Source organism: Vipera berus (genome assembly GCF_964194415.1).
Source record: "Vipera berus genome assembly, chromosome: 7".
Classification (NCBI taxonomy): domain Eukaryota; kingdom Metazoa; phylum Chordata; class Lepidosauria; order Squamata; family Viperidae; genus Vipera; species Vipera berus.
Genome location: NC_138209.1, coordinates 29408044 through 29425625, shown reverse-complemented (window position 1 = coordinate 29425625; position 17582 = coordinate 29408044). Strand labels below are relative to the sequence as shown.

Sequence of the window (17582 nt, the reverse complement as noted above, 5' to 3'; positions counted from 1 at the left end):
ATGCATTATATTTTATAAGTAGTACAAGATATAAACTACTAGGTGATACTGAAGGAATACAATTTATGCAAGAGATTAAAGTAATGTAGACTGTGACAAATATGCTACCTTCACTACAGTTCGGCTAGCTAGTTGGAGTATTTGCTCCCTCAAATAGTTTGCCTCTAACATAACATCCTTGTTCATTTCCAAGCTCATTTAATAAATTCTCAGTCCTTTATTTGTATCAATTTCATTTGTGTGTAGTCACTTTTGGTTTATAAACATTTAGATATAGATTATCAATTTGAAAAGATTTTTTTAAAGAACTTGATAATATTGTCTAATTTAATTTAAATGATTAGGTAAAACCGTTTACTGAAGAAATTTCTAAACGGGCAAACTCGAGAAAAACAACTCTTTTTGCAAAAGGAATGAATAAACACAGTTCTAGGGAAGGTTACTCACAAATCAATTTCACTGTATTAGATATGAATTAGGCGCTCTTTTTTAGCACTAGAGAAAAGCCTAGCACTTGCCTTTATTCAGAGATAGCACTGAAAATTCAGGTCTACAAATATCCACAGCATGAATAACTTGACATCAAACCTGTGTCTTTTCACAATCACAAAATGAAATTCAGAAAGAGCTGTTGTTACTTGTCCATAGAAAATGAACGATCAAGAATGTTTCCAACATATATAATGTTTATCCAGAATAGATGATTCTACTCAGAATCTTGGCCCCTCTGATCAGATATATCAAAGATATTTATTGATAAAGTTTATTTCCCTTGTATGAGAGAATACAAGGCAACATATGGAACTTTGGATTTTGACTCTATTGGTATAAGGTGAGTGACCCAGCCAACACTCTTTCTCAATTCAGTAGCTTCATTTTTGTGTGCTGCACAACTTGGCAAAGGGTGGTTACATCTTTGTGCAGATGTGCAGACACCATAAAAGGGGCTATAAAACATTCAGCTTCGTTTTCATCGATTGTTGTTTTGTTTCCCTCCAGAACAGGGATTTCTAAACCTTTGCCATCCCACCTCCCTTTTGTGTAATCTTAATATGCACACTTCCTCTAAAAATCCAAATAAATACCAAAAAGAACACAAATAAACAATGAAAACAAAACAACTTTAAGAAAGGTGGATTGAGGAGATACATCTCACAGTTTGAGAATACTTGCTCTAGAGGATTAAAAAAAAATCTAGTGGTATAATTATCACTGTCAAATTAGTTGAGAAGAACCTAACTCATCTCCATTATTTCTGTCCCCTTTCCATTTCTCCTGGGAATATAAAAACTTCTAAGAAGGAAATAGCCACTCCAGGAGATTGTTTAGTCTCAGAGGTGAATAGTCTCAATAAGTGGTTAATTTTGTTTCATACAAAGCTACAGTTGTTTAGGTCAAAACCAAACTTTCCTGCCTTAAGTAGGTAATTAATGCAGCTTAGAATTTGCACACCATATTTGTGTGTGTGTAAATGATACATTTATAGTATGTTCACATTCCATTACAGGGAACTATCAGAAATATGGAAGACAGAATAAAAATACTAATTCAGAATCTAAATTCTTTTAGACAGCTTTTAAGAAGAGAAATGGGTGGTGTTGGGCATCTAAAGAATTCCTCCAGGCTATACCCCTGCTTTACAGAAGTCTGTATAGCCATCTGAGACCTCTTCAGAAACCTATGCACAGTTGGAAGAAACAGCAGAGCTCTTTGAACTTATTCAAGATCAACAAAATGCTAATTTTTTGATGAAACAAGATTCTACTTGGGTTACAAACAATTTTCAGTCACACATACATATTTTAAAAACAGTGATGGAATTGCCTTCCCATTTAGTCTTTAGTATACTGAACAATAGTTCAATGGACTACCATCTTTATGAGACAATGCAGATATTCTATATATTCTATAATACAAGGATAAAAGAGCATACTTAACTTTTTATGCCTTTAAATATATTTTATTTGCAAGGTTAAAAAATCAGTTACCAGAAATGGGAGATCCTCACAGAAGCTCTAGTTTACATTGTAAATATTTCTAGCATGCCAATATTCACAACTCTCAAGAAACATTCTGGAGCCAGCTCACAAAATGACAGCAAGAAATGTCCAAAATTCAGCAGAATTCTCCAAATTTTGCCAAACAAGGAAAGAACAAGTTAATTGAGACTAATTTCGATGTGCCTAAAGCATATATAAACCATACACTGAAAATACTTTTGGAGTGCAGGATTGTAAAAAAACATCACCAGCCACATAAACTTGATTGTATACTTTAAAACTACTCTAAATTAATCTATTAGAATAATTAGCTGTCAGAAGTATAAAAATTTTGAAAGTAATGATGTATAATGTTTTGGGAATCAATATGTGGCTGACAAGATGCCTATTGTATTTGAAATGTGCAGGAGCAAAATTCTTATGTTAAATTGTTGTTGCTGCTGCTGCTGTTTATTACTATGTTAATAGAGTAATGATTCTTAACTAATGATAAAAATGATAAAAATAATAAGTATCATCAACAATAGGCTCCTTTTACACTACACTGCTATGAACAGATTTGAAGCCAATTCAGACATGTTAGGAAGATATAAGGAGCCATATTCTATTTGTTTGGTCTTGCATGACCACAAGTATGTGTGAACCAAGGATCTAAAATCACTGATTCTAGCTTTTTTTATTTAACCTAGTTTGTCGGGTTTAGCCATAATATGGATAATGATTTATGAAAGCAGAACTGAAAGCTTCAAATTCCTTCCTCACTATCCTGTAAGAGAATAAAATGAAAGATTGAAAACCTGAGACTGGATCATGCACTCATTGAGGCGGTAGAGAATAATACTTGCTAATTACATATGAACCAGACAGATTATGTGCATGGTAGTTTTAGAAGTTAGATTTAATGTAATTTTTATGTAGAACACAAATTTAGAATAGAATATTTGATAAAGAAATAAAACTGTTTTCATACCTAAGTTTTGTTTTGTTATCAAATAGCAAATGCTACTAATGTGATGTAGAGCTAAATATTTTGGACTGGCATTGGGAAAATCCAGATTCTAGTCCACCCTCAGCCACAGAGGCTCACTGAAAATTAGCCAATCGCTCTCTCTGAGGCCAAGTATGTTAATGGATTGTTTCGGTAGGGGAAATTGGAAGGAGAGCTTTACATAGACCCCGAGCTCCTGAAAGACAAGTGAACTATAACTTTAACAAATAAATGAATGGCTCATCTTTGTTTTATTGTGCCATCCAATCAGAATACAGCTGGAAGGAACCTTGGAGGTATTCTAGTCCAACCCCCTGCCCAAGCAGGAGACCCTATATTATTTCAAACAAGTGACTGTCCAGGCTCTTCTTAAAAACCTCCAGTGATGAAGGACCTACAAGTTCTGAAGGCAAGCTGTTCCATTGGTTAATTGTTCTCACCGTTAAAACGTTTCTCCTAAGTTCCAGGTTGCTTCTCTCCTGGATTAGTTTCCATCTATTGTTTCTTGTCCTGGCTACAGGTCCTTTGATAAATAAATTGACCCCCCTCTTTGTGGCAACCTCTCAAATACTGAAATTCCGCTATCATGTTACCCCTAGTCCTTTTCTCTAGACTAGCCAATCCAAATCCTGCAACGGTTCTTCATATGTTTTAATCTCCAGGCCTTTAATCATCTTAATTGCTTTTCTCTGCACTTCTTCCAAAATCTCAACATCTTTTTTGTAATGTGGTAACCAAAACGGGATACAGTATTTCAGGTGTGGTCTTACTAAGGCTTTATAAAGCGGTACTAATACTTTACATGATTTTGATTCTATGCCTCTGTTTATACAACCAAGGATCCAAAAGCTAACTTTTGCTATAGAAAATGTTGATTAAAAGTAGTTCCCTAGATACTACTGAAATCAACTTCTCAGACTGATTATGACGAAAGTGACAGTCACTTATTCACAAGTTCCTGCTGAAGTGTATATACAGTAGATATGAAATATACATTTATTTCTTAGTTCCACACTTAGCCAGAGAGAGCTGGATATGCTAAGTGATGCATGCCAGGAAGAAGAAAGGAAGAACTACTTCCTACAAACCTGAGAAATTAAACAGCAGAAAAATACTTATAGTAATAGTCTAGGAAGAGGATACAAAAACCAACTGTGACCTCAGAGAAGAATAATATTTCTTTAGGCCAAAGTAAACCTTGAAAAATGGCTCAAATATTAAATTAATTGAAAGAAGTATTATGGTTATCTCAGAGAGTGAGATTATCACAAATCATCTTAACTTCTCCTATTGCTAATTATATAAAACTAAAACCAGGCAACGATGAAATCTCAAAATTATCAACCGTCAGTTTATAAGAAAAGGTTTCAGACACTGACTGTAAAAACAGAAGTTTAACATCACGCACGCTTTCAGTAATGATCAGTCCATTCTCTTTTCCCTTAGTGCTGCTAAGTGAGAGTGAGAGAGCAAAAAAGGAAATGGTAAGGCTGTCAAGTTGGAAACAGATAAATCAATTATGTCCTTTAAATTACTCCAGAGGACGGTCCTCCTGGGGTTTAAAAATGTCTGCTTACTCAAAATTGTCCCTTAAAATTGCTCAACATGTATCAGAGGCAATAAATTGCAAATGCAATTTCATCATGAACACAACCACTCATGCCCACCCCCCATGCACTTACATTCAGATCAAAGAACATTAACATTACTTTATATAAAAGAAAGGGAAGTTGCAGTCGTTAAAAGGCAAACAACTGGCCTACTAATGAGATCCTTGATAACAAAGACTGAATAGAACGGAGCCAAAAGGAGAGGTTTCAGACTTGGACAATACATATGTTCACTTAAATACTGTGAATGCACTTGTTTTGTTCGTCACCCTGTTATTTACATCTTATTTTAAGAAAAAAAATATAAGCAGATTTAGACTTTTTTCTCTCTCCAGAAGGCTGATTATCTACTTAATATTTTTATCAGAAATAGTGCTTGGAGGAAACAGCAGATAAGCTATACAAGCAGTCACAGCTTTGCGGGGTTTTCCAACTAAATTCATTCGGTGTATTTTTAACAAAATATAAAATTACAGAGTATTCTAACTGACATTATGCAGTTTGACTATCATGGAGTAATACACAGCAGAAAGGATGATTGCTTGCTATCATTAACCTAGTTTTATTTACAAATACACTAGATTTTCAATTTTAACCAAGGGTTAATTAGGGATACCAATTTTTCACAGACTGCCAATAATGGGCATGACACACACTATGTGCCCATCAGTAATTCTCAGGTACCTTTGATCTCAGTCCCAAATGATTGCAGTTGCCTACCATACCCTGACCCCTGGGACACTCTTAGAACCAGACATCTGGCTACTTTGTTGTTGTAGACTAATCTTATCCCACAAGAGCACAAGAAATGACACCAGGCAAGGAGGCTCCTGGCAAGGGAAAAAACAGTGTGGTATTAGCAGACCCTGCAACTGAGTTGGCATTATCACAACTGACTTCACATTTTTATAGGCTGGAATCATATGGTCTGCTTATGCTCTACAGCAGTTTTGCTTTAGCAATGTAAGGGAAAGGAATAGCTTCCTACAATGTACCTATAAAAATTACAGAATATGCTCAGTAGAATAAAAGAAAATTGTGAAAGAAAAGAATAACACTTTTTTTAAAAATGAAATTTTATATAATATTTTTCCTTTTGTGATACCATATTGATTTATTTTTATTTGGTTAATATGTCTTTTTCTTCTTACTGCTGCAAATAAAGAATTCCAAATTTGCTGAGTGGGGGGGATACCAGAATAGCTACTATAACAGGGGTGTCAAACTCAATTTCATTGAGGGCCGCATCAGCATTGCGGTTGCCCTTAGGGGGCCGGGTGGGTATGGCCAGGGTGGGCGTGGCCTACTGGGTGGGCGTGGCTAGAGTGCGTATGGCCTACTGGGTGGGCGTAGCCAGCTCTACATCATTCGCATCAAGGGTGCCTATGGGGCCTGGTCAGGAGTGGGACAGATCTGAGGGTCTCTGGCAAAAGGAGGGTCTCTGGGCCAGGGCCAAGGCAGTGGGGGCCGTTCCCTCACTGTTTCCAGGATGGCTTCATGGGCCACATGAAACCACTTCGCGGGCCGGATCCGGCCCCCGGGCCTTGTGTTTGACATGTCTGTACTATAATTTCACTCCAGATCTACTTTGCTTCACTTGTCATTAAAATTTTCACACAGGAAAAAGAAGTTGTTTTTCTTGCAATTATTGGCCTTGTAATGGTTTTTATACTGATTAAAGAATATCTAGGACCTTGCTGCCTAAAGAACAACCCTTATCCATCAAAGCCATAGAGACAATGTTAATAGTCTCATCATCACAATCATAATCAAAATTGGCATGAGAAGCAGGGCCTTTTAAGTTTTGGCTCCATATTTAATGAAGTCTTTCCAAAAAAAAGTAGCCTTAGAATGCCTGATTACTTCCTTAATCTGGATTTAAATAACTCCTTTTTCAATAGACTTTTATTGAAATCACTTGGATATGTAATTTCATTTCAAACATCAGTTCCATAATGTGCAAAATTTTAAAAGATTTTCTATTTAGGGAAAATATATGAAGTCCTGTGCACTGCTTTTCTGAAGGCCAATTTGCATGCTTGACAAAGTTACCTCTCTCTCCATATACTTCCTCTTATATGCAGGGCACTATATAAATCAAACTCTAAGTAACTGGTAGCTATTTCTTTAATTGCAGTTTTTGCCTACTCCAGAATATCACCTTGTGCTTATGTAAAACCCACACAGGTCAGGAAGTTTGTATAGAACCTGGTGAAATAGACAATTTGGCAAATTCTCTCCCTGTATGTATTCAACTTATATGCAGAATATATACAGATGGAAGCTGAATTGGAAGAAAATGAAAGTGACTTCAAAATTGGAGAGAGAAGCATTAATAAGCTGTACTACTTGACCGCTGAAAATGCAAATGATTTGTAAGCTCTAATAATGAAAGCAAGGACCACTACAAAAATATCACTAAGATAAAAATATAAAGGAGACTAAAGTAATAAGAGGTTCAGCAATCAGTCTTAGAACTGATAGATACTATAGTAGTATATAGCTTCTGACTTTTAGGATCAGCTATCAACAGTAAAGAAACCAGCAGTCAAGAAATATGAAGTTTAGCATAGCAATGAAAAGCCTTGGAAAAGATATTCAGGTATTTATATATTATACTTATCTAGGCTTAGAGATATTTTCCCACATAGAGAAAATATCCGATATAGTTTAATTTAGGACTTAATGTTTCACCCCAACACACTACACACACTATATCTATACAGAAAAAGCACAACTTAACAAGAAGGTTTTTTATCCTTAAAAAAGACAAAATACTGCTGATGTTTGGATAATGTATAAACCCTAAAACTAATCAGTGACACCTTTTTTCTACCTACGCAGTTCACGAATTATTTTTATTTGCTCTAAGAAGCATGATATACATAGTAAACTATTTAAAAAAACTGCAGCAATTATAATCGTTATGCCTACAATCTAATTTTTTATTAAAATTTCTAGCTGAAAAAATCCTCAGATTTATCCCATTATATGTAATCTAAACAAAAAATGCAAGCAATAAACATTCTTTGTTTGATATTGCACTTATATCTATAAGGAAAAAAATAAATGCTTCAATGGTACAAACGCTAGTACTAATAAAAATATGAAATAGTTTATTGTTTCTCTGCTCTCAGGAATCCGTTTAATACTATGTAGTGCTTGTTTTTGTTTTTAAACATTTAAAGATACCGTATTTTCCGGCGTATAAGACGACCCGGCGTATAAGACGACCCCCGACTTTTAAGAAGATTTTCATGGGTTAAAAAGTCGTCTTATACGCCGGAAAATACGGTAATATAGTTGACAATGGCAAGTAGAATTACAGCTGCCTTGTAGTCTGCAAACACTCAAAGTGGCATTGAAAGTTTTCAGCAGAGGCTAGTCAACATTAGATAATTCCTTCTTCCATGTTTGGTCATCAAAAGAGGAAAGGACTTTGGAGTCCTTGGTGCTTTCTGAATTTGGTTGTTTCCTTGTTGACATTTCATTACCCAATTAAGTAACATCAGTGCTCTGACAATGTTATCTTGTGCGCTGAAGATATTATCTAGTTGGGTAATGAAACAATTGCAAGTAAACAACAAAGCTCATAGACCAATCCTAAACTACAGGTATTCTCTTCTACTGGAACGAAAGGGTTTCCTTGCCTTGTAAGACACAGCTGTGTAAAAATATGGACAATGGATTACTAAACTGAACAGTGCAGCTAACATTTACCAACAAAATGCTGATAAATCTGCTCTGAGTTGAAAGAACCTATTATTCTGATCATCACAACTAAAATTCCTTGCCAATGCTTTCCTCAAGAATTCTGAAGTTTTACATTACTATGCTCAGTTTTCAAGACTGTCCATATATCAGGAGAACAATGCTAATGCGGCCAGGGCCATTAGCATCTCCACAGAAATCAGTTATTTCTCATTTCCATTGGTGTGCAAAAAGACTGGGCTCTGAAGTCCCTAATACCTCAGGTAGCACAGGTGTTCTCTACTTGGAGCAGCTGGCATCTGCTAATTAAAAGCTCAAAGTAACATTTTTCCATTTTTTTGAAGAAATTTAAACAAGTTCCTCTGCAAGTTCATCCTACAGTTAATACTGTTTGACATACTGCGTCATTTTTTCTCCTTTCCCAATTAACAGAATTTCCAAGATAGTGAGATGATTAGGTTATAAGAAATATTAAAGAATTTTTTTTAAAAAAGAGGTTCAAAAATGATAAGGAAATAATATACATGGAGCTTAATTTCAGAATATATATGGTAGATATCTACTTTCTTTTAAAGTAAAATTAGTAGAAAATTAATACAAAAATAAAATTAATACAATTTAAAGAATTTATTTAGCACAGTTCATTAATAATTCACAACTTGCTGGATTCACATATTATGCAAAGTCACATATAATGGCTTTACCTATCAAAATGGCCAGGTTCACATAACATATTAAGCCAATACCAAACATACTATATTGTGGATTAGCATAATGTATTAATCTAGCCATACACTTACTGGACAAAACAGCAGCTACACTCAGATGTTCACTTGAATGTGGTAAATATTATTTTTCTCTCTAAACAAAGAAAAGAAGGCTCAATGGGTTGAGAGGATGGGAAAAACCGGTAAGATTATGTTGGATGGAGTTGATGCTGGAGAGGGGGAGGGAGAGGAGGAAGGGAAAAGGAGGAGAGGGAAGGGGAGAGGAATGAGATATTCAAAGCATAAAAAACACTGAAACAGTACACACACAAAGTAGAAACCAGACAAATAACAAGGATAGAAAGCTACAGCATAAACTGTCTTATATTGACTAGCTTTAGCTATATGTTACTTCTCTTTCTTAGTTAATGCCTTTAATTTCTATTTCTTACTTCCTTTCCACAGTCTAGATAATGCCATTTTTCCTAAAAAAAACCTAATAATTTATAAAAGGTAAAGGTTCCTCCGCACATGCGTGCTAGTCGTTTCCAACTCTAGGGGCCGGTGCTCATCTCCCGTTTCAAAGCCGAAGAGCCAGCGCTTGTCCGAGGACGTCTCCGTGGTCATGTGGCTGGCATGACTAGATGCCAAAGGCGCACGGAACGCTGTTACCTTCCCACCGTAGTGGTCCCTATTTTTCTACTTGCATTTTTACGTGCTTTCAAACTGCTAGGTTGGCAGAAGCTGGGACGAGTAACAGGCGCTCACTCTGTTACGCGGCACTCGGGATTCGACCCGCCAAACTGCCGACCTTCTGATCGACAAGCTCAGCGTCCTAACCCACTGAGCCACCGCGTCCCTCTAATAATTTATAAACAACATTAAAAACATTGTTTTTTGAGGATTTGTTCAACCATCAGGGAACAGTCTTGCAAGACACAAAGAACCTGAAGATTATTCTTCCAATCTCTGCTTTTCTCTTTTAGGTTTCTTCAGCAGGTTCCTAGTTGGTAGAATACCTAAAATCATCTTGGCATGGTTCTTGAACATTTACCATTAGTCTGTCTACACAAATGGGAAAAAATGGGAAAAAACAGTCAAGAATGAAAGAGCTTCATTCTTTTCTCCTCTCTGCAGGTATGCCCTGGGAGACTCCTGTCCCAAGTGAATTAACACTTTTCTATCACTGCAAAGGACAGTATTGTTTTATGCCAAGACTGCTCATTATATTCTCCATGGAATTATCCCACCTTTAAGAACTATGTATTTGGCAGCAAATAGCCTTACAAGAAAAAAATATGTGCAGATTTAACCATTTAGGTTTAACTGAAACTTGCCCTGTGTATGTCATGTGATCTCCCTGTTGATCACGAAAGATGCTCTACTACAACCTCCTGACTAAAGGATTCTGAATACATTAAGGGATGAAGGTTTCTAGATGGATTTGAATATTACTGCAGTTCCGAGTTCCAAAATTTTACAGCTCTGTGCACATAGGTCGCACCCAAGCCAATCACACTTTCATCTCACAGGTCTGTTGTGATACAGAAAATGAACTGAAAAAGCATCAGACATAAATAAAAATATTTTCAGTACATTTTAACGGATGTTTCAAAATAAACTGTTTGTCTAAGAAAATAAAGAAAAAATATTATCACAAAGAAATCAAAGCAGGCTAAATATAAACAAAACCTTTCTACTTTATGAATTCTGATTTTATTCGAGAGCACACTATTACAAAGACTCTGATCTTTGTGAACTTGCAAAGAATGCAAAGGAGGAAAAAGATCAGCATAATCTCCTGATCTATTCTTACACAATTTCAGAGTCCACCATGTCCCCTATGAACTTGATATTTTGCCAGTCGTGATAAGTCTGTTAAAGCTATCATTTTAAATTTAAATGATGAGAGGTTTCATTTGTTTTCCAAGCAGAGATGAAACCTTTTTCAAATATACTCCAGCTGCTGTGACCTTGGTCTATGACTTAAAAGTTCACATGAAATAATTTATTTTATCCCAAGAGACCTGTCAAGATTTCTCTTCTAAAATGCTTTTAGATTTGATGGCTTTGTGTAAAAGCCTAATATCTTTATACTAAGTAACATCATTTGAACTCTGAATAACAAAAATAAGATGAATTTAATATAAATTTAAAGGTGTAACACCATATCTACAGGGATATTTTCAACAAATGTGGTCAAGCCATGTCAAACTTGAAAGTAATTAGTAAATCATGCTGTCAGTTAGAAAGGAAGTAGCGGTAACTTGCCATTGATGACAGTAACCATCATCCAGGATCCTGTCATTGGTTAAGAAGGACTTGAAAGCCCAAGAACATGAGCAACTATTTTCAATTAGATTTATAGAGTCATAGAACGAGCTCAGGCATAACCCATGAAACAAGAAATATTAATATGCTTCACAATTCTTGTTTTGTAGATATGTGAAGCTATTCACATCCAAAATGAAAAAAGGAATTTTGGCAAGAGTATGGAATTATCCCCTTCACAAGTTGGCTCTACTTTTAAAAAGCTGTGCCTTTTCGTGGGCTCATAGGAGAGAACCCCGTTAAACAAATGAGTAAAAAAAAAATTACATTTGTTCATTTATTTATTGGTGAAAATGATTCGAAGCTACATATTTGTGTGTGGCAAAAATATGTGAACCCCTTAGGATTATCATTTCCTTTGAACATGAAATTAAAGTTGTTTTAATCAATAGGATGGTAAACAGTACAAGTGTGGAAGAGTGTTACACAGCTATTTCCAAAGAGTTTGGACTCTACCATTATCAGACAGAAGGCATACAAATTAAGGCAATTCAACTCCACTGTTACTCTCCTTAGGAGGAGTCAAGCTACCAAGATCACACCAAGAGCAAGGTATGTAATACTCTGGATACTCTCAAAGAACCCTAGGGTAATGTCCAGCTTGTCCAGAAGGATACCATAGTCAATGTTGTTGAAAGTTGTGAGATACAGGAAGGCCAGAATGGTTGCATCACTGCCCAGGGTCATTCACAAACATATCTAGGAATTGGAGAGTGACTAGGAATGCTGCTATTTTGTTCCTAAGAGTGCTTTCTCAAAGGCACATGACCTAGAATAAAGCTGCTATTACTGGACAGAAAGAACTCTAGGGGACCTTGGTGCTCTCTGAGCTTGTTTTCTTGCAGACGTTTCATTGTCCTAACTAGCTAACATCATCAGTGCTAGTTTCTAGAAAGAACTCTAGAAACAATATTCTGAACACTTTCCTCATCTCACTTCCATTTTTGAGTTCATTCTACATGAGATTTCTTTGTATATTTTTGACAGTTCAAAAGCCAAGGCCTGCCCTGTGATAGAATAATCTTAAGATTTTGGCTATGGAGCTTCTCAATCATCCACGTCACAGTTGTCCTGAAGATGCTTTTCCAAAAGCCAACTGATCTTTCTTGGCGGGTTTTCTTTGAAACTGTTTTGCTGCTCATCCAAGAAGCTTCTTCAGTTCTGAAAGACTGAACTGAAGAAGCTTCTTGAATGAGAAGCGAAATGTTTTCAAGGGGAAAAAAACCCATGTCTAGTTGCCTTTTGGAAAAGCACCTTTGGAATTTAAGATTTTGGAAAAATCTAAGATTAAGAGAAGGAAAAACATAAAACCAAATAGAATATATGTCTGATAGAATTGAGCAAGGAATGTAAACTCTGCACTGCTTGATGTACGAAGCAAACATATTGTTCTCCATAAGTTTCATTGCTCTATTCTAGACAAACTGTGTTTTTTTTCAATTGTGGGATTCATAATAGCCTATCTGCTGCAGTTACTGTTAATCCAGAAACCAGAGCAGATATGTAAATTTTGGGCAGGACTTTGAAGCAGAGATCCAGGATGACAAAGAGACACAGTGGGAAGAAAAGACTTTTCACTAACATCTAATGATGGCAAAGATGTACTATAGTTGCACTTTCTGAATGGAAATCCTAAATCCCTTCCCTACCTGGATGTCACCAATTTTAAATGTAAATTTTAACTAGAATAGCAGAATGGCAGATCCAGATTCATTTTTCCCAGCTGGAACCTTATATAGGTAGTCCTTGATTTACAACAGTTCATTTAGTGACTATTCGAAGTTACAACTGCACTGAAAAAAATGTGACTTATAACCATTTTTCACACTTACAACCATTTGCAGCATCCCCATGGTCACATGATGAAGATTCAGATGCTTGGCAACTGACCCATATTTATGATGGTTGCAGTCTCTCAAGGTCACATAACCATCTTTGGCAATCTTCTTACAAGCAAAATCAACAGAGAAGCTAGATGCACTTAACAATCAGGCTACTAACTTAAGAACTGCAGTGATTCACTTAACAACTGTGGCAAGAAAGGTCATAAAATAGGGCAAAACCCACTTAACAACTGTCCTGCTTAGCAACAGAAATTTGGGGCTTAATTGTGGTCATAACTCAAGGACTACCTGAACTTTCAGATTCTATCCCCCATCCCCAATTCTGGACAAAACAAAACATACAGAGTATACGGTTTTGATCTGTGCACTGCTCATCTATGCTCATCTTGTTCTGTCCAAGGGGTAGTTTGCTCATCCCTAAACCTGAGCATTGTTTCCATTTTAAATTTACTGTATTTATCCTTCCCCAATAATTCTTCGTCTATAAAGCAAATTATCTCACATAAGAAGATAGGAGTTAGCTAGCTGCAAAGTTAGATCACTGGTTCCTTAGCCCACTTAATACCTGGAGTTTTCCACAATTTTAGACCAAGAATATTTCTAACTGTAGCTGGAAATGGACTGTAATTGGGATTTTCTATATGCACTATTCTTTAAAATTATGAAAGGATCATTGTAACACAAAAGCCATATTGATATTACTGTTACAGTGGACCTAAGTTGGCAAAGATAGCATCATCGTTCACTACAGAAAGCTTTTGTGTGACAGTTATACATTAAATTCATTTCAATTAAGAGACATTATTTCAAACATTGTGGAGTTTTTGCTGGATATTATAAATCATCAGAATGGCTGCCAAACAAGTCAGACCTTTTCAAAACAGTCACCTTACTACTACTACTACTACTACTACTACTACTACTACTACTACTACTACTAATAATAATAATAATAATAATAATAATAATAGTAAGTTGGAAGGGATCTTGGAGGTCATCTAGCCCAACCCCCTGCTCAAGCAGGAAACCCTATACCATTTCAGACAAATGGCTGTCCAGTCTCTTTTTAAAAACTTCCAGTGTTGGAGCATTCACCAGTTCTGGAGGCACCACTGGTTAATCGTTCTAACTGTCAGGAAGTTTCTCCTTAGTTCTGGGTTGCTTCTCTCCTTGACTAGTTTCCATCTGTTGCTTCTTGTCCTGCCTTCAGATGCACTGGAGAGTAGCATGACTCCCTCTTCTTTGTGGCAGCCCCTGAGATATTGGAACACTGCTATCATGTCCCCCCTCATCCTTCTCTTCATTAAACTAGACATACCCAATTCCAAATGTTAACATCTAGCTTGACAACAGCTCTGGAAAAAGTAAAGCTGCCAGATTACTTTATAAAACATTAGTTGGCCTAATGAAAAACGTCATCTTATTAAAGAGTTTTCTTTTATTCTTCTAAAGAAATGTAAATATGGATGCTTTTGTGGATTTAGGCCTCTTCATCTGATACATGAACTAAAATACCAGGTGATGACCTATAAAGCCCTAAATGGCTTGGGTCCGGACTATCTAAGGGAACACCTGCTGCCGGCATCAACTTCCCACCGTCCTGTGCACTCCCATAGGGAGGGCCTCCTTAGGGTGCCGCCAGTCAGGGAATGCCGGCAGGTGATCCCCAGAGGGAGGGCATTCTCTGTGGGCGCGCCTGCCCTTTGGAATGATTTACCTGGGGAACTCCGGACTGCCCCCGACCTGCGCTTGTTTCGCCGGGACCTGAAAACCTGGCTTTTCGATCTATCTGGCCTGGACTGAGGGGGTTTTTAGTTTTAAGTTTTAACATTGTTTTATTGTTGGGCTATTATTAATTTAATTCTTTTTAATTCTATTTTTATCTTAATTTATATTGTCTTTTAAATATTGCCCTGTAAACCGCCCTGAGTCCTTCGGGAATAGGGTGGTATAGAAAACTAATTAAATAAAATAAATAAATAAAGGGAGATGGCAGCAAGGTGCATTATAGGAGAAATGATAAAACATTCAACAAACAATATTTCTAATTATAAATAATGATAAGATTATTGTTTCCAGATAGGGTGTCATTGTTTTCTTTCTGTAACTACTCAACAACTGATTCAGCAATTGAAACTTGTGCAATTAGGAAAATCACCATCTCACTGCAAAATAAGAAAAGAGAATCCTTCCTCCTCCTTTCAGCCAACATATGTCCAACACTAAGGTACCTGCATAATGCCTTGGAAATATGATTGTTAAATAAGCAAATGCTACTTTTGATACTTTTCTTTACAAAAAAATGTTTCATTCAGTATCCAATCTGGGTTGGTCACCAGGACCAGAGATTTAGACTTCTGAGCTTTCAGACTCGTCCTGCAGCCCATCCTCAGGAAACTTCTCTCTCATCAGAATATGTTTCATTCTGTGCTTCATTCATGTTTCAATCATTTTAATTTTTAAAAGGTGAGATATCCTCAAAACATATTGTTTCTGTACCTATGTGCATAGGTAATGACCACAAAGGCTGAAGATCTATTCAAATTTATTTAATTTAAAATGTAATTAAAATGTAATTTTAGCTAGCTAATTTCTGATGAGAATTATTTTTATATGTTAAAGTGAGCCCTTTGTTCAAAATTTGAGAAATATATGCTCTTTTTAAAAAGAGATGTAGTTTGAATCCCTACAATGCAAATATAGTGTTTTATCTGGTGGCAAAATCCTTCTTTTCCCCCCTAAAATACCACTGTATATTGTGAATGTTTTTACATGTAAATAAACTTAAAAGAATGTGTTTTTTAAAATGCAGCGACACTGTCAAGCTTAGGTAACATTATTTCATGTACTGCCAAACAATTGTGCTTAGTAAAAAAATATTTTTGTACAAAACTACAGCATTTAAAAAAGAACAAGTAGTGAGAAAACAAAATGTAAAAATCTTACCTCATTCCCCCCAACAGCTTTAGTTAAAATTATTGCTGATGATACTGGAGGAGGCATGCATCCTACTGTCTGCAAACTAGAGGAGATAAGGATAAAAGAACACAAACTTCATTTTTTCTAATTAATCTCCAAACGTTCCACACAAGAGAAGGGGCACAGCAGTGTACTACTTGCTAAATGACTAAGTAAAATAAATGTAAAATGTAAAGTAAATGACTTTTGAATCTTCTGCTTACAAATAATTAGCTGATCAAATGTCTCTGAATAACTTTCTTATTATTTATTAGCAATTGTACACACTGGATATCATCCAGAAAATATTCCATTGCTAGGGTACCCAAGGCTTTCTGTCTTCACTAGAGGTGTCCAAATAACAGGCTCCAAAAAGTCAGCACTGCAGGTATAACCATGCAATCAAAGCCCCAGCCCTTTTTAATGTGCACTGCATTGTCTCATGAACGCAAGGAGGAGTGATGCCCTTGATGTTTTTAACCAACTCTGTAGATGCCCACTGCACAGGAAAAAAAGGATATGTACACACAAAAACATTTATATACAGAATTCCCTGGTAAAAGTGAATGAGGAAATCAGGTCTGTACCAGAATTGAAGTTTCTTCCTAACTTCAACACCATTCAAATTTGAAAAAAACTAAGAGGAGAAGAAAACCTTCCTGTTACAAAGTATTACTTTTCATGTAATTAATTTTCAGACAAATTATATTAAAGTGATTCGAGTATTACTGAGGCTCAAGCTAAAATTTGTTGATAACTTTCATCATTCAAATTTTATTGTCCTCAACTACTCAATGGCCTGCAAATCTACTACATTAAGGAATGTAGTAGACATCATTGTGTCATCACAATACATTCCTAGATAAACATATGACTTTCTTATTTCCATTTTCATTAAACAATTATACTATCTGCTTTGACAGTTCTTGACATTTTTGTTGAGGTTGATACCTATGCACCTACTTTTCAGTTTTCTATGACTACTACTCAGTGAACACATTTGCATATTAAGTAAAATTCAAAATTTTGAAAAACAGTGACTATAAGGGACTTCTGAAGTCACTATTTGAAATAATGAAAAATAATGCGAGATGATGAAAAAGAAACCTCTACAAAATTGTGTTTTGCAATTCAGTATGCTATTTCATGAACACTCAACATTTATCTTTCTATTCTACTATGTCTTACTGTATTCCTACTCCACTACTCTTTGTAAGTGGTCAGCAAATATAGCACAGGTATGTTAAAAAGAGACATGATTTGTAAGTCTCTACATATAAAATTTGTTGCCAAGCCTAAGTATATGTGGTATAAAAATTCTGAAAGAGTAATCTAACAGTAAGTGTCAAACCATTAATTGGCACAAAAAATAAGTTCACTATTTTTTTAAAAAATACTAGCATTACTGGAAGTGCATTACTGAAAGAGCAGCA

At 35.8% G+C, this 17582-nt stretch overlaps 1 protein-coding gene across 3 annotated transcripts in view; it reads right to left on the bottom strand.

The window, feature by feature from the left end:
- SLC10A7 (solute carrier family 10 member 7) overlaps positions 1-17582 on the bottom strand; it is a 170337-nt gene that overhangs the window by 143711 nt on the left and 9044 nt on the right. For all 3 annotated transcript variants that reach the window (XR_014027066.1, XR_014027067.1, XM_081332374.1), the window contains exon 4: positions 16138-16213. Coding sequence is in view for 1 of the 3 variants with exons in the window: in XM_081332374.1 (XP_081188500.1) it covers positions 16138-16213 (76 nt within the window). In the remaining 2 variants the exon portion in view is untranslated. The remainder of the gene's footprint in view (positions 1-16137; positions 16214-17582) is intronic.